This window comes from Cygnus olor, chromosome 5, assembly GCF_009769625.2.
Source record: "Cygnus olor isolate bCygOlo1 chromosome 5, bCygOlo1.pri.v2, whole genome shotgun sequence".
NCBI lineage: Eukaryota > Metazoa > Chordata > Aves > Anseriformes > Anatidae > Cygnus > Cygnus olor.
The window spans coordinates 48,351,744-48,379,352 of NC_049173.1; the positions used below are offsets into that span (position 1 = coordinate 48,351,744).

The window sequence follows — 27,609 nt, forward strand, 5'->3', positions numbered from 1 at the left end:
TTTTTCTTTTGGTGAATGTGCAGCCAGGTCACACCTAGCAGCACATGCATGGAATATATGGCTCACATGTTACTCCCTGCCTGGTGTCAGGGCGCTAACAACCACAGACCTTGTTCATCTCACACGGCTGTAAATCAGAAGTGAATGTATGGAACTTGATAGCTACAGCATTGTGTCTAGAAAAGAAAAAGGGCATTGAAAAATTCCTATTAACTTTAATGATGCAGGATCAAGCTCTGACTTGGCAAATACCTGAGAAAATACTGCCAGATATGTGGGCTTTGGGCACTGGGAGGGACATAAATGTTGAGGCGTATTTTTTTTTCATATACCAAAAAAAAAAAGTCCTTACCCAGGTTTATAATAAATACACTAAATAGCTTGAAAGGGGAAAGGGTCAAATTTGTATGAAAAAGGATATTAAAAAATCAATGAAGTTCTAGAAGGAAAGGAGAGAAAATGCTCACACCTTTTTGTTTCTAATATCACACTTTACAAAATGCTCACCTGCCCTGCTCCCAGTACAGTGACAGCCGAGGCAGTCTCAGGTACAGGCTGGGGAGATGGGTCCCCCCGTGTCACCCTGCTGCCCTTGGCATGTGGCACGGTGGCTGCAGCACCCCAGCTGGCATGGAGCCGCTGCCCTGCTGCCTGCATGTCCGGATATTTTGCTGCTGTTGTTTTTAAGAGGAGCACGGCTGCACTTGTCATATCACGAGCTGTCCTGTGTAGGTACACAACAAATATTGTTCCCTCGTAACAAAAACCTCGTGGGCTTTACGGGGTGCCGTGCAGCTTGCTGAGCCTTGGGCAGTTATTGCTTCCTTCACGCCCAAAATGTTTCTGCTTGAATTATCTCCTCTTAATATATTTAACTCCTCCTTAATATATTTAGGCACACTATGCAAGCAGCCTCTGTGCCATGCACTTTGCTAGACCATACCTATTTTACTGGGAGAGAATACGGGGATTTATTTCCTGGATACTATACTGCCCTTTTATTTTTGGCAACTTGCTGTTAGCGTACATGAAAGGGGAAAGGATTAACTGTATCTTTCTGACGGCTATCTCCTTCATGTTCAAGTTCAGAGCTCTACAGCCTAAAACCTTGTGTGACCAAAGGCAGCAGCTGTTAAAAAAGTATATTTTATTCTTTGTTTTGTATAGGCAATTCTAGATAATACAGTCATGAGGTTAGCAAAGAATTTGAGACCCTCCTATTTCTGATTTTGGTGAAACTTAAGCTAGTATAATGGTAAAGAGCCAGGGTCTTAAGTGATATACTAAAATAAAAAGTGTTTCATCTTCCAGTGTTTTTTAGGGACACCTATGTCATACAGTATGTACAGTGATGTTAACAGATATCGTAGAACATGTGTAGACTGATTTTCTCTGTTAGTGTTTGCCATCCACTGCACTTGTGATTGTTCCATGTAATTTTAAAAATATAAATCCAAGATAATCTGCAACAGTTTAGTAATCAAATTTTTGTTTTCTTTTTTATTTTTTTATTTTTTTTTTCTGGTTTCCTGAAGGAGGCAGTCAAGGTTTGGAAAACATTTTTTTTTATTGCTCCTGCCTTTTTTATTACATGTCCACTGATGAATGCCATCTTTTGATCTCCACCTCTTCTTTTTCGAGCATCAAATTTTCCAATTTTCCTTAAAACTCCCACTGATCGCTTTTCCTTTACATCCTCCCCCTCTCCACTTGTTCAGACTTTTTTCAGATCCGTTCTGTTTTCCATCCAATGCATAACTGTGAATTCTGCATCTTTTGTGAATGCATAATTATTGTGAATTCTGAAGCTGTGAATCTTTCTAAATCTTTTGGCTGTCTCTTACTTTTGAGCATTTCCTATACCCTCTCCTGCAATGCACATGGGTAATTGTGTGGATTTTGTCAAAGACAGGATTAGGGGAAGGCCCCAGTTGACAGTTTTCTGGGATCCCAAAGCAACGTGTTTTTCATATTTACAGCAAATAAGTGTTTCCTTCAAGAGTTGAGTGTCACTGGAATTACAGTTAATGCAAAATCTAATTTTCATGAGAAAGGCAGGTCATGGAAATCCAAGCATAATGTCATGTGGTTTGAACCTGCCTGCAGGATGTGCTGTATACTCTTAAGTATTAAATTTAAATGTATGTAGGGTTACTGGTAGGTGTCTGATAGCAAATCACTCTACGGTTGCTGCTGTAGTACTGCGAATGATAAGGTATTTGACGTTTTGTTAAATGTACAGTTGACCATCAATTGACACAAATGACGTATTGAGTGAGTTAGAAACTTGGAGTTTATCAGGAAATTGACCTGCAAATGATTCATGCGTAGCTGATACAGAAAACAGATGACTCCTTTTTATTAAATATGACTTATTTTACAGGATCATCCAAGAGCAGAATATGAAGCAAAGGTTTTAGAAAAATCACTGAGAAAAGAACACAAACATAAAGAGGTATGGTAAAAATATTAATTTATTTCACCTTTAAAAAAAAAAAAAACACTTTGAAAAAGAAGGTCATTTATAGTAGGTGCTGACCCAAGACTATGGGAAAAAGAATGGAAATGGGTTAAAAAAAAAAAAAAAAAGAGACACTGCGTAATGTGTTGGTATGCCAGGACTGAAAACAACTGGAATTTATGTGGTACTTTGTCCATTCTCTTACTCAAGACCTGATTAAGTCTAGAGATGTCTTCAATGATATTGTCAGGTACAGAGGTGTGGTTTAAGAAAGTTCATCAAGTCTGATGGAAGGGGTGTTCCTGTTGGGCTAACAAATCAAGTTTGAGAAAAAATATAGCAAAACATCTTGTTCTGTGCTATTACAAGTAAAGCATCTCAGGAGAGGTTCTCTGTCATCCTTCTGCCTGCAGGTTAACCCGTGGGGCCAAAATCTGTGGTGCTTTGCATATTGAGGTTTTGGCTGCGCAGGGCAACCTCTGGTGGTGTCATGGCTGTCCCGGGGAGCCCTAACACCTGCTTTTGCCTTTTTGCTGGGAGCGTAGATCAGGCACTGGGCACTGTTTTAACACAGCTGTAGAAGATGAGCGTCCTGCTGCTGAGCTGGGTCTGACTTTTTATGCTTAGGTCTTGGGACTGTTTTGTTAGTAAAAATATTACTGGAGCATAATTAAGAACACTAACACCAGTTTTCTTGCCCAATTCCAGCTTTGATAATAACTTTCTGCCTTTTAAAAGCATAACTTCCATTATATTTCACCGGGTAAGGTATCGCTCACTTCTGCTTTTAACTTGCTCTTTCCGGGGATATGATAAAGGTGCTGCTGGTCCCAGGGGCACGCACGTCTCGCCCTCAGTCAGTGCAGTTCCTCTGACCAGCTTGAGTACTGCTGGGCCCCCTTTTCAGGATGCCACAAGGCTGATGCCAATACCTGCTAGCTACTTTAGGCATTGCACTGTGCAAGCCACCCGGTGCAATGTGGAATACCAGACTTGCAGCACTGCTTTAAAATCCCTTACAGGAGAAAAAGAATTTGGGTTGCTGCTCTCTTACATAAACAACGTTTGAACACAGACTTTGTTGTATACTAAAAATTTGCAGCTTGCTGTGCCTTTTGGTGTATTAGGAACTCAGTTCTTAAATGTAGAAGGTTGGGATGATCAGACAATTAATGAATGGTGACCTCAAAATATCAGCATATGAAAGCTGAGCAATAAAGGGCGGGTTTTTTTTAAACCTGACTATTTATAACTTTTTGGGCTGTGTTCAGTTTGGATGTTACTAATTTGGGAAACGTGAGAAAAGGAGTTTTTCTGAAAGACTCAGTAATTATCTTTCATTGGGATCTACAGTGTCCAAGTTCAAATTCAACATCAGATTTCTGAGTTGTCATACAACTTAAAGGAAGACTATCCAAAGTTTTCTAAACTATCTAAAGCCAACCCAGAAATTGCTCGTATTTTTTTCAAAAGAAGTCTGATTGAAAAATATACGTATACTTTTTAAGGGATGACCAAAGTGTTCCTCCTTTACACATCGTAAAGGAACAAGAAGGGCACAATCCTAAATTAAAAACAGGAAATTCTTTGCAGGACAGTTTGACCTATTCCAAGATTGGGGCAACAGTTTGTCTTCTGTTGTTATTTTTTATTAACCTAAAGCCATAGCGCACAGCATTGAGCAAACTAACAGAGTATTGACTTATGGCTGAAATGCTGGGTATGTGGAGTCAGTAGAGAGTATATAGATTAATTTAGCATCACTTTGTAATGCTATGTTGCCCAATCCTTTTTTGTTTCCTTTGATTGCCATCAGAAGCATCGGTATTTTCCAGAAGAGGCAGCAAACAAATGGAGACAAAGAGTTAAGACAGTCATGGCTGGGGTGAAATTGGTTCTTTTTATTCAAACTTAGGAGGAAACTCAAATTATGAGTAATTATGGAAGACACAAATCAATTGTTTTTGGCTGTTGAACCCTTGTTTAATATTCACATTCAGTTTTGGGTTTCTTCCCCTTCCTTGTTTCTTCAGCACTCTTTTAGCCAACGTTTCTTGCATCTGGAATGGCACTGCATGGCTAATCTTAGGTGTACATGATGGATTGATGTTATGTTTTGCAGTGGAGCATGGCCCGTGTGTTGGAAGAGCTGCTTGCACTTCCCTGAGGCAACGTGCATGTGATAAAAATAGGATTTTGAGTAATATTTTTATGTTCGTTATAACGTGTGCGTCATCTTCAGTAATGCTACTTTGTTGTTTACTTTCTGGTGTTTAGAAACAATTCCCGGCATGAGAGTTCAGGAAAGACTCTAGATGAGCAATACTACTCTAAGTGAAATCTTAATTGCCCAAATTCAGTGTGGTAGAGTCACTGGATGGTTGACTGGGTTTAGGATAGCCTACAAACTGTTACTACACACGTGTATCTTAACTCCCATTGACATGGTCCATCACATACCATGTGGGTAGTCAGGTAATCAAAACTTACTCCCATTGAAGCAATTCAAAGTGGATTGCACTGCAAAACAAGGTCTTCCATCAACTGTACACTCATCCTGAAGTTTTTTGGGTAGAATCTTTATTTCAGTGGCACCAGTTGTGTAATTGCAAAGCTGCAAATATGGACTTGGGGTGGGACAAGGGAAGAAGAGGAAGAATTTTTCCAGGGAAAGCAAAATAAAATATTTAACAGTGGGAGAGATCTTACTTCATGGTTTATGACAGGTTATTTGCATGTTTCCTTCAAAAAGTATACAGAAAAATCTGTTTTATTTATACTTGCAGTGCAGGCTCTTGACAAATTTGAACCTAGATTTGGAGTAAACAATTTGCCTTTGTGGAATTGTAACTGTAAACACTGTGTCTTTGCATCTGCTAACGGGGTGTGTGTTTGTTAGCCTTTTGTTCCCCTCTGTGTTTTTGTCACATGTACAAAATCACGTGCTTCATCTTTAGTAAATGTGCCTTTTTCCCCAAAAAAAATTTAGACAGATAAAGAAAAGCTGACATGGAAGGATCGTTTCCCAGCCTATTTGACCAATTTTGTTGGCATTATCTTCATGGTAAGCATCACCTGGGGAAAACCTGAAATTTATGTTACTGAATGACTGTATAGAACAGAAGTAATATACTGTGACAGATTTATCAAATTGCCATAGTTTGCAATGACTTTTTCCCAGTTAAAAATTTCAAATGTTTTATTAGTTCTATAATATAAAAACTTTTAAAGAAATTGAAGTACTACTTTGCCATCTCATTCCAGTAAAGAAATAAGCACACCTGAACATGGCAATGGAAAAATGAGGGCACAGAAATGGAGGTTACCACCATCACTGATGGGACAAAGCTTAAAACATATGCAGAGTGCTCTTGGGAAGTACTCAGGAAGTAGAGAATGGCATAATTCTTATGCCGAACTTTTTTGAAAGAATTGATGTGGAAATCACAATCCTTTTTGCCAACATTTTTAATTAAATCAGTCAAATTTGAGGTTATGCCATACAACAGGAGAATTGCAAACAGAATGTTTAATTGGGAAAAAAAATAGAAGAAGAAGAAAAGGAGGAAAATTAATTATTAGTCTTTTTTTTCCATTTGCTTATAAAACATCAACATATAAAATAAACTTTGAAAGAAATAATTCCAGACGTAGATCAGAGTGGCAGCTGGATAAAAAGGATTAAGCCCTTTCATTCATGTGTTTTTGGGGGATTGTGATGATCAAATTACTAGCAAAAGAGGATCTGTTCTACAGTTGGTCACGGTGACTGGGAGCCTTAATGCAGAATTTGGTGGGCTTGGGTTGTGGCCCAGAGATCACATTTTTTAAGGTCACGGCTAAGTCCCATGCGAAGTATTTATAGTTAAATCTCTGATAAGGGGCTGTGCTGCTCTTACTTGCAGGTGGGGCTGACATTTGCTATAGTGTTTGGAGTCATAATATACAGAATCTCCACTGCAGCAGCACTGGCAATCAGCTCAACTCCGTCAGGCCGGTCCAGCGTCAGGGTCACTGTCACTGCCACTGCTGTCATCATCAATTTGGTTGTCATCATCATCCTGGATGAAGTATACGGCTGCATAGCAAGGTGGCTAACTCAGATCGGTAGGTGCAGATCAAGTGGTATTTGTTGGAGTAATTATAAATGAGAGTACCAAAAGGACTGGCTTTCATTATTAACTTAAAAATGGTGAGCAAACTCAGGAAATTCAAATGCGTGGCTAGAAATCTCACCAGTCACTTACAAATATCAAAGTGCCCATGGATTCAGCTTTATTTTTAAAATCTGTCTTTCAGCAGTGACGGTACTAATCACTTATGCAGTTATTTGTGACAGGGATACAGCAGAAGTTCCTGTACCTATTCTTGACTTCAACTTGTCTATATCACAAAATTACTGCTCTCATTTTCTGCCATTGTTTACTTGGCATAAGAGATGTCAAGAAATGGAAAACTGTAAGTGGAAAAAAAAAGTACAGGAAAAAAAAATCCCCAAAACATCAGAATCATCAGTGATGAAAGGTCCAGAAATCTTTTCAGTTCAGTCAGTTCTTGTCCACTCTGCAAATGATTGTCATGGAGATCTGCCAGATGTGGAGTGACATTGGAGTTGCTGCTGTAATGGAGCTGAACAATAGGATCCTTAGCAGATTTACCACTGACCTCTGTGAGGCCATGTTACTTTACCTCTCTGCAAATATATACCTCTTTGTTTAAAGGGTGGCTGAAAATGTTTTCCAAAGTCCACATTTTTAACACCTTGAAATGTTCCAGATAAGAACAAATGTTTCTTACCCATGTCCCATTGGTTCCAGAGGTGCCAAAAACTGACAAGAATTTTGAAGAGCGTCTGATTTTTAAGGCTTTCCTTCTGAAATTTGTCAATGCTTACACACCCATCTTCTATGTCGCTTTTTTCAAAGGCCGGTGAGTAATGTAAAATGCTGTTCGGTGTTTCAGCTTGTTGCTTGAGACTGCGGTAGTGGTGTTAAGGCCATAGCTGGGTGATAAAGAAGACACCTTGGGATGGGTGACAATAGACTCCATGGGGCATGGTCTGGCTAATGCAACAGAAATGAGGTTGGGTTCCCATATGTAGTCCGAGCCAGATTCTGGCTCTGGGGTGATTTCTGAGTGATAGGATGGTGCTCAGGCATACTCCTAAGGATCGTGGAGCATGCAGCTAGCCGGGGAAACTGGGCTGAGGTTGACAGCTAGTGCTCAGCCTGGGCAGCTTACTGCCTCCACTCTTCTAAGCATGCCCCAATAATTTATTTCCGAGCTGTTCTTTCCCATCCCTCTTATTTTACGTTTAAGTTTGGGATTTTTTTCCCTGTTTTTTGCACCTTAGAGGATTTCTGTCAAGATGTGCCTATACTATTGTAGGGCACATGGCTTGCAGTTTTTACTGAGCTGCTTACTCAGTAAACAGGACTTAGTCTTTAAAACAAAACAAAACAAACAAAAAAAAAACACAGAAAACTTCCAAGTTAATTGCTCACCTTCCCTTTTTCAGGGCTAAGCATTAGGTGGTTCCACCCAGAGGTATAGAATTTCACATAAATGACTTTAGGAATCAAGTATGAAAAGTATAAAATCTATATGAACTTTATATTTCTACTCATTGTGCCCTAGATTTGTTGGACGTCCAGGAGACTACGTCTACATTTTCCATTCTTTCCGAATGGAAGAGGTAATTGCATTTTACCCTGCCTGTGCTCGTACCACGTGTGAGCACCCTCTTCCCCTGTGGCCAAGGTGCGGCAAATGTCCTGACTTCCCTTTCCTCTGTCCGCTGCAGTGCGCGCCGGGTGGTTGCCTGATGGAGCTGTGCATCCAGCTCAGTATCATCATGTTGGGCAAGCAGCTGATTCAGAACAATTTATTTGAGATTGGCATCCCGTAAGTAGTGACTTTTTTTTTTTCAAACGTGGTTTTTATGATGTGTACAACACACTGTGTATTTATGGCCCCTTGATATGAAGGGGCAAGAACTTTGCAAGACCATTGCAGTGAGCCTCTGTCTGCCGTATAGCAAATACTTCATCCTTACTGTTTTGCAGCTGCACCAATGTCACTGTAATTACATCCAGCAATGCATGTGTCTGAAACAAGTTAGGAAATCTATTGTTTTCCTACTGGCTAGTAGTAGGTGTAATTCTGAACATGTGATTCAACCATAACCACGTTTTAATACCTGTGTACGCTGATCCCTGATACTTCGTTTTAGCATATCGTGGCACTCATACAGTTTTTATGAAAGTAGATACAGAGCTCAGTGTGTCTGTTGACATAATGTACTTGTCACTCCTTATCCATCTGAAAATGGGCATTGTGACCAGAGCTGCATGCTAACTGGATCACTTCCATATCCCCCAGGAAAATGAAGAAATTTATACGATACATGAAACTAAAGCGTCGGCGTTCCTTAGACCATGAGGAGCACATGAAAAAAAAGCAGCGTTATGAAGTGGACTACAACCTGGAGCCTTTTGCTGGACTTACCCCTGAATATATGGAAATGAGTGAGTGAGGTGGAAAGAAGGCATTTCAGGCAGAATTATTCTGACTAAATGGGTTGGAGAGCTGAGGTTTTCAAACTGTAGATTTGGAAGACAGTGGTTATGATGCAGAATTTAATTATTAAAGTGTATAGTCTAAGAATGTAGAATATTTCAGCCAGTCATGGGCTGCTTCAGAGATGACTTGTGCTATCTGGTGAACATGATCTTTATCTCTAGCACTATATTTTAGATACTTTCTTTTGATCTATGTGACGTGTTACTGTCAAGTTTTAAATACAATGATAATTAGCGTAAACCTGAGATTGTGGGCCAGATTGAGTCATCCATTACACCCTACAAGGGAAAAAAAGTTATTTAATTTAATTCAGATTTGACAGTTCCCACTGTATAATCCCACACCAGATTGTTTCTGTTTTGTAAAATCTGGATTAATCTTTTCAGAGATGCGCCTGTAGACCAGGTTGTACTTGACAGATTACATAGATTGTGTTGCAAGTAATGTATCATCTTGAGTGATTGATATGGAATTTAAGCGCTGGATATCAGGTCTGCCTTACTGAGGTCCTAAGACTACATTTCTTTTCCACCATGCCATCTTGGAAAAGCGGAGAAGACTGCTCCATATAATGCTGTTTGTGATAGTGTCTTAGGTTCCTGAAGGGTCAGTCTTAGAAGAGCAACACTGTTTAGTGTTTTCAGGAATGACTAGGCAAAAATATTGGAAAAGAATAATGAAATACACTAATACCCAAAGTGGGCATGCCTGGCAAATACAGAGGTCAATTAGAATATCTTGGTGTTCAGAGTGGTTGAAATAGATTGAAATTTAGTACTGCAGACTGCAAGGCTATGTTACCAGCAGCTAACAATTAGAAAACATGCAGTTAGTGAGATCAGCAGGGTAAGTAGCAGGAGAAGAAAGATGTGACTAAAGCAGTAATGGGATGAGTATGACATGAGCGTGACTAGTCCTGCTGCAGCTGGTGGCACAGTGTCCCCTTGCCCCTGCCCTGCCAGAGGCACACAAGGGCTGTGCCAGCATTGCCCACAGGGAAGCTGTGTTAGGAGCTTCCCTGTCTTTCTGGTCACTTTTTGGGTCTTGCCTCACCAGCCCCAGCTTTTGCAGGAAGGGCAGTTGGCCCTTAAGTGCCTGAATGGAGCAGCAGCCAGGCAAACAGTGCCTCATGCAGAAAATGCAATTTAGTCTCCCAGCAAGTGTCATTTTGTTAGAATTTGGGGAAATGGCACTGACATGATGATGGATGCATTTGACAAATACAGACCAAATCCACTGAAATTCTCCTCTTTTTTTTTTCTTCTCAGTTATTCAGTTTGGATTTGTAACCTTGTTTGTTGCATCCTTCCCACTGGCGCCTCTGTTTGCTTTGTTGAACAACATCATTGAAATCCGTTTAGATGCAAAAAAATTTGTTACAGAGCTGAGGAGACCGGTAGCAGTCAGAGCAAAGGATATAGGTAAGTGCGCATTGCTGCAGTGACTCCCTGCTTGTTTTTTCCTGGATTGATGGCAGGATATTATTATGCTGAGTTAGTCTCATTAACAGGAAGACATTTATAGGACAATTCAAAACATTAGACTGTGGCTTAACTGTGAACTGTCATAACTTATCAAGACTTTACTTTCAAAATAGAAAGACCAGTGCTTTAAATTCAGATTAATATTTTATTAGATAAATATCATTTTTCAAATCAAAGTGATCAATACAATAGTGAAATATCTTGCATGGTTCTGCACACCAACTGTTCTTCCTAGCAGTGCGGTTTTCTTGCAGAAGCAAAAATTTCTGCATTTAACAGCTCTGGACTGGGCTGGAGAAATACACAGGGGAAAGAGAGAAGACTTGAATGTCTGTGGGTAAACGTGACTCTTCGTCCCCACTCAAATGACGTTTCTCTCTACTCATTCTTGAAGCTGGAAAGCTGTGGGTGAGGCCAGCCAGAAGCTGGCTCTGCAGTCATAAGGCAGCAGCAGACCAGTCCTCCCCTTCCCTCAGAACCTCTTAAAAAAAAAAAAAAAAAAAAAAGTGCTTAAGTATAGCTTTGAAAGACAGAGTTGGGCTCACTTTGCTTGCAGGTCTTTTAATTAATCTCTTATAAATTGCTATTTTTTATTTAAAGTATAACTCTAGTTTGGCACAGTCCTAGCACTGTTAACTGAAAATATAATTTATCTAATTTTAATGACTGGCATGATATTCATAAGTTTGTTTCCTCCCTTAGGAATCTGGTATAATATCCTCCGGGGCATAGGAAAGCTTGCTGTCATAATAAATGTAAGTAATTCTGCACAAATGTAATTTTACTTCAGTAGGCTGACTTTTCCATTTGGCTCCATTAGTTTAATTTCAGCTTAAATCCCTCAAATTCAGTGAAAGTATGTGATTTAGAAATTTGCTAAAATATTAGAGAATCAGATCCAGTGTCATGACAGTTTTGCTCTCACTCAGCTCTGAAAATCAGTGAAGATATTTTTGGTTAATTCCACATTGAATGTCCTATCCCTTAGGAAAGCCCACCTTAATATCAGCATTTCTTGCATCATCTTGATTCTTCAGAAGAGTTGTATTTTGTGGCTATAAGAACAGATTCTCTCTCACTTTCCTTCCATTATATTCGTTTCTATTATCCTAGATAAATATACATCTACTTTCATCATCCTCATTGCACCATGCCTGGGGAAAGATGAAAAATAAAGAATGGCAAGCTTAAAACATGTTTGTAATGCAGCAAAATAGCAGCCACTCAGGGCTTATCACCATGTGTGGACGTGCCCTCTCATTTTCTCCATATTGTCCAGAGTGGAAATCCCTTAGCTTTGCCAGCAGGTGTCTGGTCTTCTATGGCCAAACCATGCTGGTGGTTATTTAGGATGCTGCCTTACTTGTCTTTACCATTTCTCCTCTTTTCCTTTGGAAATAATTTCTCTATTTTTCTCTTTTCTTCCTTGTAATCTCTCTTCATCATTATCCAGTGTTATTTTCTCTTTGATCTATGTACTATCCCCCTTTATCACAAAATAAGTAAAACATTTTGTACTGTGTTTGTTCCACATGTACATGAGATTTATACCAATGAGAACGTTTCACAGTAATGATAAATGAGAACAGCTAGAGTTGTGAACAAATCCTCTGACTTGGCTGTTCTGCTTTTTGTGTACGACATTTTTGTAAAACCTTTTTAAATAACCAAACATGGAACTTTTGTGACCATAAAATAAAACTGGCTCAGTCTGCTCATCTTTTTACCTTGGTAGAGCTAAAGAACACACAAAGTTAATGGGCTTTTGCGATGCAATGAGAATTTAAAGATTCAACTGACTGTAAGTTGTTTGCAGAAAAGCAAAACAGACCACGTAAATCAATCGGTTAGGCTTTATACGATGCATGAGGGTCAAGTCGTGGTTGGGGCGCGGGGAAACAGCAGATTATTTTGCTTTGCTCTGATGCTGGGGGTGCGACAGCTTCATGCTCCGGAGAGTTCAGGTTGTTACCACACAGAAATGTCAGTCAACATGGAACTGCTCCATGTCATGTCCTGCAGCTCAAAACTGCCAACAGTAAATACCACCTTGTTACAGCAGTAAATGCTCCATTTTTAGGGACCTGTGGGCTGCACTCCCTCTTATGTTTTCTGCAGCAGCCCCGTCTGACCATCCTGATTTGTGCAAGCTGTGTGGGCAAGACATACTTGAGTGTATTATTAACTTAAACAGTGCCTGAATATTGCGCTCATTCTCTACTCTTATGGCTTAGGCATTTGTGATCTCATTCACATCCGACTTCATTCCACGCCTCGTGTACCTGTATATGTACAGTGAGAATGGCACCATGCATGGCTTCGTGAACCATACACTATCCTCTTTTAATGTCAGCGATTTTCAAGCAGGAACAGCTCCAAATGACCCCATGGATCTTGGCTACGAGGTTCAGATATGCAGGTACTCTCTTGAATGATAACTAATTTTAAGTGTTTTCCCAGCTGGTTAAAAACATGACAAATTCTTACATTCCTGGGGTAGACCTTGGTCCCTTGTACTTTCAATACCTTTTGTGCACCTTGGTAGGGTTTTCTATCAGGTAGAGCTGTTGCCTTGAAAGTCTTGCCTTACAGATTAAGCAACCACACACCCTGAATATGACGTACTGCTTATTTTGGGAAATAAAGAGTAGCGTTATTAAATTCAGTGTTTGTCAGTGTAAAGATTTTTACAATTATGTATTCCCTTTTTCAGGAAAGGAGGTAAATAACAATAAACAGCTTAATGATACTTTAAGGGAACAAAATGGTGTTAGTCTGATGTCACGGTGTTGTATCACATGCTACTGATACAATGACTGTGACATCATAGTATACCTCTTCTTCTCTGGTTTCTGTAGAAATTCCTGATGACAGTAACAGCAGCCTTATCTGCACTGGAACTTAAGACCCACTTAAAGTGTGATTGTACAGGAAATGTGCACGCCTGTAACGATTTCTACATATTATTTTAATTGTTAAAGACAAATTATTGTTTCCATATTTCAGTCTATCAAGTAATCTAAGTCAGTACTGAAATGTGTGCTTTGCCTGGGCTTCCTTAGATACGCATCACCTTCAAAGCAAATGTTTTCAAGCTTATAATTGGGGACCAAAGCCAACTGTAACAGTGGAAGCACTTGGAACAGCAGAGAAATGAGGGCAAGAAGGGGAAGAAGAGAACAAGGGCGGAAGAGACATACCAACAGAGAAAAAGATAAAAAGAAAGATTATTTGGTACACAAACACTGAAAAATTACACAGACTGACCAGGAAACAAAACACCTTTATAGTTGTATTATTTTAGAATTTATATTCTTTATAAATTGTCATAGTGCAAGCTTGATAGGCTGAAATGACTGCTAAGCTGAAAAATCACTCTGAGATAAAAGACAAAAACAACCAAAATTGTACATGTATTAGCTTTGTTTGCTTTTAATTTCTCCTGATTTCCTTCTCGTGATCTTTGGACAGAGGATAAATTAGGTTGGCAAACATGTTTCTAGCACAAAACTTACAGAAGGGAAGTGTTAGTGGCAAAGTCCTTTGTAAAAACAGCATCTTTATCTGCCTTCTAGTCACAGCCTTTCCTCTTCCCATTTCATCATTTCTCCCATATTCCAGGGATTTTTAAATCATTTGAAAATATGAAGCCCTAATTCTTGCAAAGTACTGACAGGATGCTGTGGTTTAAATGTAATGTTTTTTGTTGTTTTTGTTGGTTTTGGTCCCATTCCTAACAGGTTATTGTTGATTAGCTCATAGATTTTCTGGAAGCCACAGCTAAGGCAAAATTCTCATATTCTGTCTATACAGCAGAATTTGGTGGTGGTCTTTTGTGAGTCCTGAACTAAGCAGAACACCATATAGTATAGCATACATTATGAACCTGAATCTGTATTTTCGTCTTTAATATTAGTCTGAAAAATGTTAATTTATTTTCATTGAAAGTTGATTTTAAAACCAAGAAACAATTTGAGCTGTGTAGTTTACTCCATCTTTATGCAAAGTTTATATTATTTGTACTAATCAGAGGGTATTAAGATTGCAGACCTTTAATTTTGACTAAAACTTGAAGGCTGTGTGAGGCTTTCAGCTGTAACTTGTTTGTGAGAGGTTATATAGAGCAATGCTGTAATAGCAAACTCGCTTTTAGATGGTTTGATCTACTGTTCAACCATTTGGTGTTAATTCCTCATTGTGCTAAAATGTTTGAATGACATCACTAATCTACTGAGTATTGTTTTGCAGATACAAAGATTACCGAGAACCCCCCTGGTCTGAAAACAAGTATGACATTTCAAAGGATTTCTGGGCTGTCCTAGCAGCAAGATTAGCATTTGTGATAGTTTTCCAGGTATGTTCTACTGCATGCACTTTTTATATGAAAAAGTTACCGTATCTCTTCAGCTAAATAGAGCAAGCCGCCTTTGGAAATAAGTTACTAGGCCAAAGAAAGTATCTTCTTTCACAGCTCTTTCCTGCAAAATCAAAGGAATTTGCCCATCCTTGTTCACATTCCTGCTGCCTCCCATACAATCCAGACGTATCCCCAGTGATGTTGTCCTCAGTGATTCCCTGAACTGGTTTGATCCAGAAGCAACTTAATGACCTTAGTGAGCAGGAAAGCACAAGACTGGTTCTAATTAGGTCCCACCAGTTTCTCCAGCAGGACATCAAAATGTATAGTGAAGAAGCATAAATTTCTTCCAAAATAATGTCTAGACCTAGCCCAGAAGTGAAATTTCCAAAATTTCCCAATTGTATTTTATCTCACCTCTGAACAAGAAGGTATCTTGCAATTCTTTTAGTAAAAAGAATCTTGCAGTTTTTTACTGTGACATTGTTCAGTCACAACAGTGATGCTAGTTATTGTGATACAAATGTTTAATTCTGCCTTATCTAAACAACTTATTTCAAAACTTTTATTCCTTTTTCAACAAAATACATATTTTAATGTGAAACACTTCCCTTTCATGGAACCAAGATTTTAAATCAGAAACATTAACTGGAATGTGTTTTTTTTTTGCCAACTTTCATTTTACCTCTTGCTATGTGCTTCTGCCTTGCTGATGTTAATCGTTATTTATCAGTTACAGTATTTCCTTTTGATTTCCAAATAGCTATGATCATATTTGTACTTAAATCATAGAGATCTGTGCCTGCCATTTTTGTCTACTTCTAGGATGAACAGGAAGTCGAGGTAAATTTGGCTCAGTATCACATTTGCGACATGCAGTTGAGCCCAACTCAAATATTGTCCTTTCTTCATTCTTCCTTCTCAAATACACTGAAAATGGCCCCTTTCCTTACAGTCATCCTTGCATTTGACCTTGCTGATGTTTTCTCACAATTTACTTTTCAGAACTTGGTCATGTTTATGAGTGACTTTGTTGACTGGATTATCCCAGACATTCCCAAGGACATTAGTCAGCAGATTCATAAAGAGAAGGTTCTCATGGTTGAGGTCTTCATGAGAGAAGAGCAAGGGAAGCTGCAAATGCTGGAAACCTGGAAAGACAAGGACAAGAAAAAAGGTGAAAACTGTAACAATCACAGCCCCAGACTCTCCAGGAGCCACAGTGGGAGCTTGTCCTCCTGCCACTCGTATCCTGTTGACGTATAGAAGAGGAGGCAGTTGAGCATGTTGGGGCATTCCACTGTTACATAAGCCATCATGTAAAGGGCAGGACTTGACAAATGGACAACCTGGTGCATGTTGAAGGATGTGCTGCCATTTTACTCCCATTTTTGTGAGAAATGCTCTTCTTACAAATGGGGAGGACCATGATCTATTTCTGATAATGTGTTGTGTTTTTTTTTCTCTTTTGCACAAGCAGTAATGCAGGGAATTTTTGTATGTCAGCATTAGATAACACTATTGACATTGATGTGCATTAATAAATGCACTTAGTACTTAGTACATCTTGATAGAGATATTCTCTAAGAATTTGAACTTAGAAAATTAAATAATTAAAGGTAAATTTTAAGTAATAATAATACTACTAATTTAAAATATTTTTGGAGCCCTTGGCTTGCAGGTCTGTGGGACAACTTTGTATGCAAAATCAGCTTTAGAGTGTGCTCTAGTATTCCTTTTGGCAGGAGAGGAGAGGAACTGTGCAAAGTTTACCAGACTTACTTGCTTTCAAAGATATGGTTTAGCTCTGCTAGCAGACATCTATGAACCTGCAGGTCTGAAACAAAGCTCCCATTGAGCTTTAGAGTCAAACACATGCCTGAGGCGCTTGTGGCATTCTGCTGTGTGCCTGACACCTCCGCTGAGCACTGCTCTCTTCACAAGCATCAGGAAAGTGGATCTGGAAGAGTCCTTCTTACCAATGAACAACCGATGTGGTGGAAGCTACCTTGGTGCCCCAGACTGCATCACGTGTTTGAGTGGTCCCCCAGGGGCTCCTAGCTCGTAGCAAGGTGGCAGCAGCACAATTTGGGAGATCTTCCCAGCAGGTTGATTACCATGGAGTATTTTGGTAAATGCCCTGAATTAATGAGCACATGTAGAGCTGCAGTGAGTCACACTGCCCTGCCTAGTACTCAGACACCATTCTTGCTGAGGAGAGTCCCTTTTTCCCGTTGTTTTAGCACATCCCTTTCTTAGCCAGGTTTTTCTCTGTAGCCCTCTATGCTCTGCAGGAGACGGGAGTCTGCACGCATCTTTCACAGCCAGTTTCCCCTGCAGACTTTGAACTGCTGAATGGCATTTCCCAGAGGCTATGCCAGAGGAGGAAGTCCAAAACATGTACCACTTACTGTCTTTAATGGAAGTTTTGCCTGCAATGGGGCTACAGGACCAGACCTTCAGTTAGTTACAGGACTTTTCTTTTGTCTTAAAATACCCTATCTTTTATACAAAGAGCTTCCTTAAAGTACAAGTCTAAAATCTTTACTTTAGAAGCCTATCTAAATCCCATCAGTTCAAATCTTTTTAAGTATAGTACATTTTAGTTTTGCTTTGTCAAATGATAAACTGCACTTCCAAATAATATTGGTGCAATTAACCTCATTTCTTTTATCGCTTTGTCTTGTCCATGGCACTTGCATTATGAATATAAAACTGAATAAAATAAAATGTAAAGATTTCTTTAAAGTCTAACTACTGTATGGTTTGTTACAAAACCAAACGACGTCAAGACTGTTTTCAGTTATTTGTTTCTTTTTCCTTTTTTTTCCCTTTGCCAAACTAATTTAAAGATTAATGCTAGAAGTTAAAAAAAAAAAAGCCATATCTAGCTTTTGATATATTTATTTGTTTTAAAGTATGTGAGAAACTTGATATTTTTCTGTAGTCTGTCCAAAGAAGATACCAGAAAAGATATTATGTGGAAGAAGGAAAATGGTATTAACCAAATATTCTTGAAACTTATTTAAAATATTGATTCAACCAAAGATTTTTATTAATAAAGGGCTTATATTTTGTTAACTCTTGTTTCTGTTGTATTTTGACTTGCAGGAATGTCACTATTTTTAAAATTTGTAATTTATGGTATCTTACAACTATAGGGCCAAATCCTGCCTGGTATATTCACACAATAAGCATTATTCCTGGCAGTAAACAAGATCAGACCCATGGACTGCAGTAGAAATATGAGTGCAAATAAATTAGGTAAATCCTGTTGAAGAAGTGTTCTTTTTCTTATCCTTTGGTAGCCCAAAAGATCCAGAAGAAAGCCAAACATGAACTACCTATTCTGAAGAGACATCATAGGGAACTTCCTCTAGGGGAATTTCATCTGTAAATACTTATCTGAAAGTGTTCCCAGCTTAATACTGACATTCCTGTAAATGGTAGAACTATATCCTGAACACATACTTATCAGAATTTTTCATTGTTTGCTGAAATCATGAAATAGTAACAGTGGCTTATACTTTCTTTTGTACAGTAAATTGTTTGAAATGGAATTTTGTATATAAAAACTGTATTACTACTTAGATAACTATAAAACTCTTTCATGGAATCATTTTTTAAGAAAAGTAAATATCTACTAAATCTCTTTTAGTTCGTTTTTCTTTTCTTTTTTTTTCTCATTTGAACATTTATTTGAAATAAACTTAAATCTGCTAGAGTTTCTCCCATGGGACAGCTTCTGTTCCCAATCCTCTTTGTGCTCTGTGTGCAACTATGAGTACTATTAGACTGGAGAAATATAGTAACTTATGTTACAGTTTGCCTAAAACTGGATCTTTGATACCTTTTGCAGTCAGTGCTCCTTGTGTACTCAGACAACAGAGACCAGAATAGAGATGGGATTTTATTATTTGATTTTTATCAGGTATTAACTATTTGATTTATAGACATCTTCCTAACAACTCAGATTGCAAATCTGTTGTAGTTGCTCTAGATTTGTGGTATCAAGTGGGATCAAATCACACTTTGAGATTCAATGCATCCCACCTTAGATGTTTCCATCTCCATGAGCACAAAGTGGGGTTTGGCTTCTAGCACAGACATAGATGGTGCATACACTCAACATTCAGTGAAGAATCCTATCCTGGGAGCTTTCATTTTCTTTTTACGTTGGTCTTAGGTATTTAGCTGGATATAGTGTGTAGGAGTATTCACTAAGACATTTAAAGTGGGCTCATAACAAAGAAGAACACTGCTTGGTTTGTCTGTTTAAATTGAAAAATGTATTCATTATCAGAAAAAAAAAGTATGAATGGTAAAACTAAAGTAACAAAACTCAGTGATTCCCTTGACCACACACTGCTGAGTGACAGCCCTGAAGTGACACAGCACAGGAAGCAGAAAAGCTGTGCTGAGTTGTTCACATTTTTATTGCACTGTGAGACCTGTACAAGCAGAGTTGGACACAGAGTCTGGCTTACAATTTCCTTTTTTTTTTTTTTTTAACTGTTGTTAGAAGGCTAAGAGTGGAGCTTCATACCAATTTTTCCTTTCTTACCAGAAAATATTAATACCTCTAGCTGTAATTGAATTTAATTTAGAAGGTGGGAATTCTGTTCGGAGATAATGTCTATGAAAATCTATTCCTAGACTACTCTCAAGATCTTGCAGCTGTTAAGTTGTAGGAGCTAGGTACAACATATCAGGCAAAATACTTCCTTTGGAGCATGAGTAATCTCACTTCAGTCAGTTCATATCATGCTTGGATTCGTTTGCTATCCAAACAAATGTAAGACCTTAGTTTTCTACAAAAGATGCGTCATTGAGTTAAGCAATAATCCATATCAAACATAAAATTCTGCACCAAAATACTTTTCATCGTTCTGTGTAACTTTTGTAGGAGCAGGTAAATCACTGCCTATTTGGAAACAGGTTTGGTTTTCTCAGTTCTTAAAGACAAACCTATCGAGTTGAGTTCATGAGATATAAGACAATATCTTCCATAAAGAGATTTGCACTGCTGTTGCGTTACTTTTCATGAAAGTTTTTTTTTTCATATTTGTGATGCAAGCAGAAACAAGCTTTGTTTTTACCAATAGCAAATTTGAGTAAGAATTATGCGGGGGGGGGGGGGGGGGGGGGGGGTAAGAAAGATAATGTAGAGAAGCAGGGAACTGGAAGTGACCAAGAAATAACTGAAAACATGGTGACTTGCAGCTACCATATGGGACAGGCTTGAAGAAAGATAGTGATATTGTATCCATCTTGTCAGCGGAATTCAGTATTGATTTGATGACATCTCTGTGACTTGTATGCAAACTGTTTTTGACATGCTTCTGCCAAAAAAGTTGTAAGTACGAAACCCCATATCCCAGCTCCCTTGCTTCCTTCATAAAAAAAAAAAAAAGAAAAAGTATTAAGTGGAGGTCTTCATGAGAAGATGCAGATACAGACAATAGTAGGAAATATTACAGTTGGAAGTGGCTATGTAGAACATTTCTCTTTAACTATTGCTAAAATACAGTGTTTGCTTTTTGCTACCCAAAGTTTGTATAAAAGGCAGAATTTCAGTTGGTACATCTGAGGAGGAAATCACATGCACCCTATTGTGTTGATAGTACAAGTCTGAATCTTCTGAATTTCAATGTCATTGTGTTTCTAAGAGACTGTATTACAAATATTTTGCAGTCTTAAATAGCTTAAGGCTGAATAAGTCTCAAGTCAAGGCACAGATACATTTCTATTTTTAGACCCTCAGTTCTCTCTGGTGCTGAGCTGTTAATGATCACATAGGCTGTTCTGATTTCCAATAAAAGATAATGAAACAATTTACTTTTCATCTTGTTACCTCATGAGTCCAAACTCTCCTGAAGTTTTGTAGATCACTTTAGCACATTTATATTTTCCTATGAAGTTTTCAAAGTAAACAATTATTTTTCCTTTTGCCACTGAAGAAAACATATCCTAAAATTTATATGGATTCCATTCAAGCTCTGATTCAATTCTTTTCGCGCACAAGTACAATTTATTCCATGACCAAACACAATATGCCATTTTTAGTACATCACAGAAAAAATAATGTTCCTTTTTTTCCTCTTCTTTTTTTAGCTGAACAGGCCTTTCTGAAGAAAAAACTATCAAAGTGGCTTTTTAATTTTAAGCTCTTCCTTAATTTTTAATGCCATGCATGCAGCCTTATTTGAGGCCACTTGAAGGCAAGGAAAATGTTTTCTTTGACTCCTTTTGACTTCAGTATACTCCATGCGAGATTAAGCATGGCTTATTGAATGATTGGTTCCACTTCTAATAAAAATTCTTAGTACTCACTTTATGGTACTATCATAACCCAGAGGGTCAGCTAAAGCCAAAATATTGATGCACATGAGTTGTATAAGCAGTAGAGTTCTACATACCGTTGTGTTAGTTTCCATGAGGAAAAGGGCTCAGAAAATCTAAGGCATTACACGGTCATGTTAACTTAGCTAGCTACACAAGTATGAAGGTTTTTGAGGCCACAGCCTTCACCTTGCTTAGTACCACATGTATGAGAAAATTTGTGCCAAAATGGGAAATGTACCAATCAAGATCCTCATGAGAAAAAGAATCAAAACATAAAGTATTGTGCAGACAAATTTAAAGCTTAACAAAGCCCATTTTTCAGAGCAAGAGTTAAACTTGTATAGTGAAGCCAACTTTCTTAGAATGGAAGAGAAGGTTATTCCATATTTTTACTTCTAAATGAAAGAATAGCCATCTTTCCTAGTTGAAGTATAGAGGCTAGGGAAAAGTGGCAGATAGGGAAGAAAGGAAGAAAAGACTTTTGACTGATGTTTTTAGATCCAAGTGAGTTGCAGATCAGTCACAGAGGTTGTATTTCTGAAACGAGGATTGCTTCCTAAGGCAAGTCCGTCTTGTACGTAGGTTATCAAGGTATCCTTTGCCAATCTTTTCTGAGCAATGTACAGTCTCATTGTGCCAAGCAGTGCTATACTGTTGATCTTATGTTCAGGTGAAAGTTGGAAGGTGATGAGAAATGGAACACAAACACAGTAAGAATGGGGAGATCTCTCAGGCTTCAGTGAAGCCTTGGTGACTGTGTTCTCCACCAACTGTATTGTATTGCAAACAATACTGAGAGCCTTGGCAATCGAAAATAAGCAGGTGCAGTGAAACAAGTGCTTTTCACTGAGAGCATGTCAGACAACTTTTCTGCTCAAAAAAGCATCTCTTTTCAGAAGCCCAGAAAGAGAGACAATCACCCAAATAGCACCATCTTTCATTTTGTTTGCAGATTAATTTCCTAGATTTGGCACACCAGTTTTGGGTCCTTAGTGTTAGACCAGAGCAGTCATTGTGTTTCTCACATGTTCCTCTAGGAACACACTTATTTTTAACATTGCTCAGAATGATTTATGAACTCTCATGCCATTTCCAGCATTGAAGTCAGACCCCAGTTACTGCAGCCCCTTCAGCAGCTGTCTCTAAAGCCTCACAGACAACGTGCAGGTGAGTGGCTTCTTCTTGTGCCGACAGCCTCGAGCCAAGATGGCAACATTGCATCATTGCTTTGCTGTGCTCACAGGTATGGAATTGCCGTCTGTTCTGGTAGGAGTGTGTAATTAGCTGAGCTGCTCACATTTATTAGTATATTAATCTTCCAAACACATCTGTACATAAAGAAATATAATTACTCACAAGTAATTAACCATCGAGTAGGAAAGTAATAAATCTCAGCAGACTAGCCTGCTCCAGGTTTAATGATAAGAAAGGCTTAGTCCAGTGGAGAAATTGAGGTTTCAGGCCTGTCTGAAGCTTAAAGGTTGAGAAAGTTGGTTAGAGGCCAAAGTTTCTCTCAAAGTGTGGGTTCCTAAAGAACAGATTTCATTCAATTTAAAATGGGGACACCTGCCTTTTATTGATTAGATCACATATCAGGGAGTTGGGAGACCTGAGGTATAAGCCATTTTTACCTTGAAAGAGTTCAAAACCATGTTTCCCTGAAGTGACTTTTCCTAAAGTGAAGATCAAATTACAGACTGGTCCTCACCTACTGCTCTTCTTCCTCTGCTGATCCCCTGTGCCACCAAGAAAGCACAAATCCTCAGGTCACAAAGAGACTATGTGCATAACGAAGTGGCTCTACAAGCTGGTGGACTCCAGGCTACACTCCTACAAGTGGTCAGGTATTTTACTTTACATAAGCATTGTTGGGAGAGAGAGGGACTTGAAACAGAGAAAGGAACAATGGAAGTCCTTAGAGTAAACGGATGTGAATTTCAGCTACATCTCCTTCCTGACTTCAGGGAATAAAAGAAGTAAGACTGAGAGCCCCAAAATTTTACTGAATCTTTCCACTTCTGTCTTTTTGAATTCTAGTTTTGAAATCAAATTTCTCCACATCTTTACAATGTGTTTCTTTTAGATCTGACCAAAGAGAGTTGGATAGCTAAGCTGGTAGTCATCTCTGGGGCTTCTTGTGGGGCTTAATCGCTTCCAGGATCAGGTACTTGGTAAAGATGTAATAAAGGCTACTTCTGCTTAAAAAATCACTCAAACCTTGAAAAACAACAAATGTGGATGTGTATATGTGTATTCGAGAGAGAGTGTGAACATGGGTTTGATCTCATGTTGCAGGCCACTTTATTATGGTTGTGTCTCTGAACGAGAACTTCTCAGGAAAATAAGAAAATGCGGTGTACAAATTTTGAGGGTAAGCAGACAAAGCTGTGGTATGTGTAATTTTTCTTTCTTTTAAGGTATACCAACTGTAGGTGAAGTATATATACATAAATACACATATCCTATGTATTGTATGATATTAATCCGTTCTCTCAGCATACCATGCTGCTTCATAGACTTTTCATTTCTGGGAACAAACAACAATTTTCCATTGTGTTTGTGTAAAAAAAACGAATTCCAAATTGTGGCTTAAGCCTAACTTGTATGTGGTTGTGACTACAATGCTAAGGACTAGCTCAAATTGAAGAGTTTATTTAGAGAACAGAAAATAATACTTTTTACTCCCCCTCTCCTAAGAATCAAGGGAGGGGCATGATGAAACCAGATTTGCTTTCTTATTTATTATTTCTAAATTCCTGTGAGTAACTAACCTAGTCATATCCTGTGTCACTTAATGGTTGCATAAAACTATTCACGATTTAAAAGGAAATGACTGCTCCAGATAATAAACACACTGTGTTCAAGCAGACAAGGCACTCCCTCTTTAATCGGATTTGAAAAAAAACTTGCACCTTCCAACTTCAATGACGGTGAGATAATGACTCAGACGGAAAACACTGTATTGGCACATCCTTGAAGGGAAGAACCAAAACGCACCGATCTTTCCTTCAATTGGTAGTTCTGTTGCCAATCACGGTATTTGAGGTAATACTTGTTTTTAAGAAATGTATCCCCCTCTTGGTTTGTTGCAGTCAACGTAGGGAGCTCACAAAATGTGAGTTTCACACAAAATTCAAGCAAGTAAGGCCAGGGTCATTCTTTTATTTTCATTCAGGTGAAATTTTAGTATCTCTGAAAGAAATTTTCTGGTCTGTGAACAGGCCACTCTGCAGGATGGATGCAGAAACCTGTCTGGGAAAAAGGTTGCATTTTTCATGACACTTTCTGCAGTCAATATGCAGAATAACAATGACTAGCTCCAATTCATAAGAGATTAAAGGAGGAATATTCACAGACAAAAACTGAGCAGTGCTGTACTTGATAAGGAAGGGGGAAGAACCCCCTTTCCTTAAGGGGGAGGATGAAGTCCTAGGACTGTTTGCATGCTTATAAGAGATACTTCCAAGTGGTGCAATCTAGTGAAAAACTGATTTTCTCTAAAGTAGTTAATTTTAAGCTAAGCTAACCTTAAATTACTTTTATTGATACTCAGAATGTTGTACTTTCCAAAGCAAAAGAGACTAAAGACAAATTCCTCCATTTATTTTATATACAAGAAAATAAATCTTAACATGGTAATTATTTACCTTTTCATGCTATTATTGGGCTTGGGAACCTGCAATACAGTAGTCCAGAAGAATAAAGAACAAATGTACACACTCTTCAGAAATTAATTAATATTAGTTTAGCAGTCTGGCAATCAGAACTGCTGGATTATTTCCCTGGATTCATAGCAACCTCCAGATTGTACCTTAATTTCATTTACTTCATTCTCAGTCAGTCACGGAGCACACCACTGCACAATGGAACAGTCTCCAGTAGGTACAAGGTAGGTACAAGAGTCATTGGCTCTGAGCTAGTGTTGGACACACAAATGACTTCAGTACAGTGGCTCTTCACCACCCTAATGGAGATATTTTGCCTTCAGACCCACACTAATATCTTTGCACTACACTGCGGAAGACAGGCACGTGGACAGGCTTTGGCATAGATTAACACAAGCTTTGGCATCTCTGTATCATATTCTCCTGTAGGTTCATCTTCATGAAGAAGTTGCTCAAAATACCTACCTCCCATAGCTATTCTATGCTGCTGAGGTAACCCTCCGAGCATGGGCACTTCCAGTGTTGTACAGGTCTGCTTAGTCTAGTTCCCCAAGAGAGATATAATGATAATTCACTACTATTCAGGGAAGTTTTGTTTTTATTTTGTTTTTTAATTATTATTATTATTTCCTCCGTGGCTTATTTTACACTTACATTCCTGTGTAGACAACCCTCATTTTCTGTTTTCTCTGTTCTGTTTTTCAAAGTGCAAAATTAATGTTACATAGCCTAAATAATAAATACAGTTTAGAGGAATGAAACATTCTAGTCTAATATATACACATAGCTTTATTGACATGTGAAATGTTTGTCTGAATGATTTCATACTTACACAGTAAGATGAAAAGTCCCTACAAAAATAGGTAAAAAGTCAAGTCAGAGATTTTTGGTTGGAGAAAATAAACAAAAGTCTAGGATTTACCCTTCCCCTAAAGTTAAACTAACGTCTTCTGCCAACAATAACACAAAAGAATTATATCAACAGAATTATATCAACACTTCTTCTGTTTCAATATTAAGTTCAAGCGTCTGTTAACAACTTATGGCTTGTTGCTGTTGTTACTTGGCCAGATCTTTTATATGTATACAACCTATTCATGCTGGAGTTCACTTTCTTTTCAATACTTATTTGCTTTTCCCACAGTCTGCTTCTGATTTTCTCTCCTTCAACCCACAATAATTTGACATTTCCTATAGTCCCTTTTATCATGGGCAGTTTTCTCCTAGGATCCTAAGTCTCTTCACAAACAGTTTCTGTACCAGAGAGCACTTCCTTCTAAGTGAGACAGTATAGCAACAAAGAGGTAATCTCTTACAAGGAAATATGGACAGTTCAATTCATTCACCATAAAAAAAAAAAAACACTATTTTATATTTTCTTTGCTGAAAACATGTTTTATGATTTTGCAGACAATAGATGTGAGGCATTGAATAGGTTGGTTAAGAAATTTTAGGGAAGTCAGTTTATTTACCACAGAGTAAAAAACAAGCATATATACAAAAAAAAATAATACATTAATGCCTAATTAAATTAGTAGAGAGTGCTTTGCATTTTTTTATTACTGCTCTTAACCTGAAAACAACGAAGAAAAACTGAGATGCCCTTAAGTCCCTTGAGAGAGAATGGAAGTTACAATAAAAGAAGTGACTGAACCTCAAGAGATAAACAATTTCTCAGTACTGAGACAGGATTAAATATATCTAGTCTATGCCAAGAAGTTTGTCCAACCTGTTTTTCAATACTGTCAGGGATGAGAATTTTAAATTATCCCTGGGTTGTTACTGAATTGTCTGGTATGTTAGAAAAGTTACCAAAGCTGCTTCATTCATAAAGAGGATATCACCTAAGTACTCTGATTTCTATGGACTCAGGCAACTAGGAATTGCATCCCACCACATTTTTCATTACCTAGTAAAAAAGGCCAAGGTGCTCCCCTGTCTCGCAGCAGGGCTTTTCAAAGCACCATGCAATCCACCTGGAAGGTATCCAGCAGCACATAGATTTATCGTATAATAATGGAATGCTTTGGATTTTGATGCCACCCCCACCATATGGATATTCACCTTTTTGCTTCCATTTGCTAAAAAATGAAACAAATACGCCTTTGGCAATTCAACCTCACCCCTGACAGTCATCCCAGACAATCTAGCAAGTACCTACAAGTAGCTTGTAAAGAAACAGCAGTAGAACATCAAGCTCTCCTTGACTTGATTCCAGTTTCCAGTTCTGAAGACACCTGTTGACCATCTCGTCATCCTGCATATTATTCAAATCAACTACAATATCAGTAATAGTCCTTCACAAGTCTGTAAAGATATAGTCATGATCCATGGAGACTTTCACATCCCTCTGCTCTGAAAAAAAAACAGATAGGAATTCCTACAGAAGTACATCGTTTGCATCTTACAGGCCCGGGAGCTGAGCTTTGCTCTTATGGGACAAGACTGACCTGATAGCAGTGATATAAAGTCCAAACTTATCAAAGGTAAGCAAAATATGTACAAAGCAGCAGGTATGTAGCTCAAAACAAAAGCAAAGAAAAAAAATTAAAAAAAAATAAACATAGATTAACACTGGAAACTATACCTCTGTGTGTAACCCTTGCTATGGGCCTCAAAAAGGAGTCATTTCTTTGAATATCTGTGCTACTATCTCTGATTTGACCACACTATTTAGTGTGCTGAAATAACTATGTTGCAACCAGCACCCAAAAT

The 27,609-nt window shown here is 38.3% G+C and overlaps 1 protein-coding gene across 5 annotated transcripts in view; it reads left to right on the forward strand.

Moving 5' to 3' along the window:
• Positions 1-18,540, forward strand: part of ANO1 (anoctamin 1) — a 77,855-nt gene extending 59,315 nt beyond the window's left edge. For 3 of the 5 annotated variants that reach the window (XM_040558984.1, XM_040558983.1, XM_040558985.1), the window contains 13 exons: positions 1,536-1,547; positions 2,384-2,455; positions 5,451-5,525; positions 6,367-6,568; positions 7,279-7,390; positions 8,099-8,156; positions 8,265-8,365; positions 8,843-8,988; positions 10,312-10,464; positions 11,230-11,282; positions 12,762-12,946; positions 14,776-14,881; positions 15,890-18,534. In XM_040558984.1, coding sequence (XP_040414918.1) covers positions 1,536-1,547; positions 2,384-2,455; positions 5,451-5,525; positions 6,367-6,568; positions 7,279-7,390; positions 8,099-8,156; positions 8,265-8,365; positions 8,843-8,988; positions 10,312-10,464; positions 11,230-11,282; positions 12,762-12,946; positions 14,776-14,881; positions 15,890-16,150 — 1,536 coding nt within the window. In that variant the 3' untranslated portion in view covers positions 16,151-18,534. Of the gene's footprint in view, positions 1-1,535; positions 1,548-2,383; positions 2,456-4,277; positions 4,356-5,450; positions 5,526-6,366; positions 6,569-7,278; positions 7,391-8,098; positions 8,157-8,264; positions 8,366-8,842; positions 8,989-10,311; positions 10,465-11,229; positions 11,283-12,761; positions 12,947-14,775; positions 14,882-15,889 lie in introns of all 5 variants that reach the window. The other 2 variants (XM_040558986.1, XM_040558982.1) reach the window with 2 other exon arrangements.
• The last annotated feature ends 9,069 nt before the right edge of the window (positions 18,541-27,609 follow it).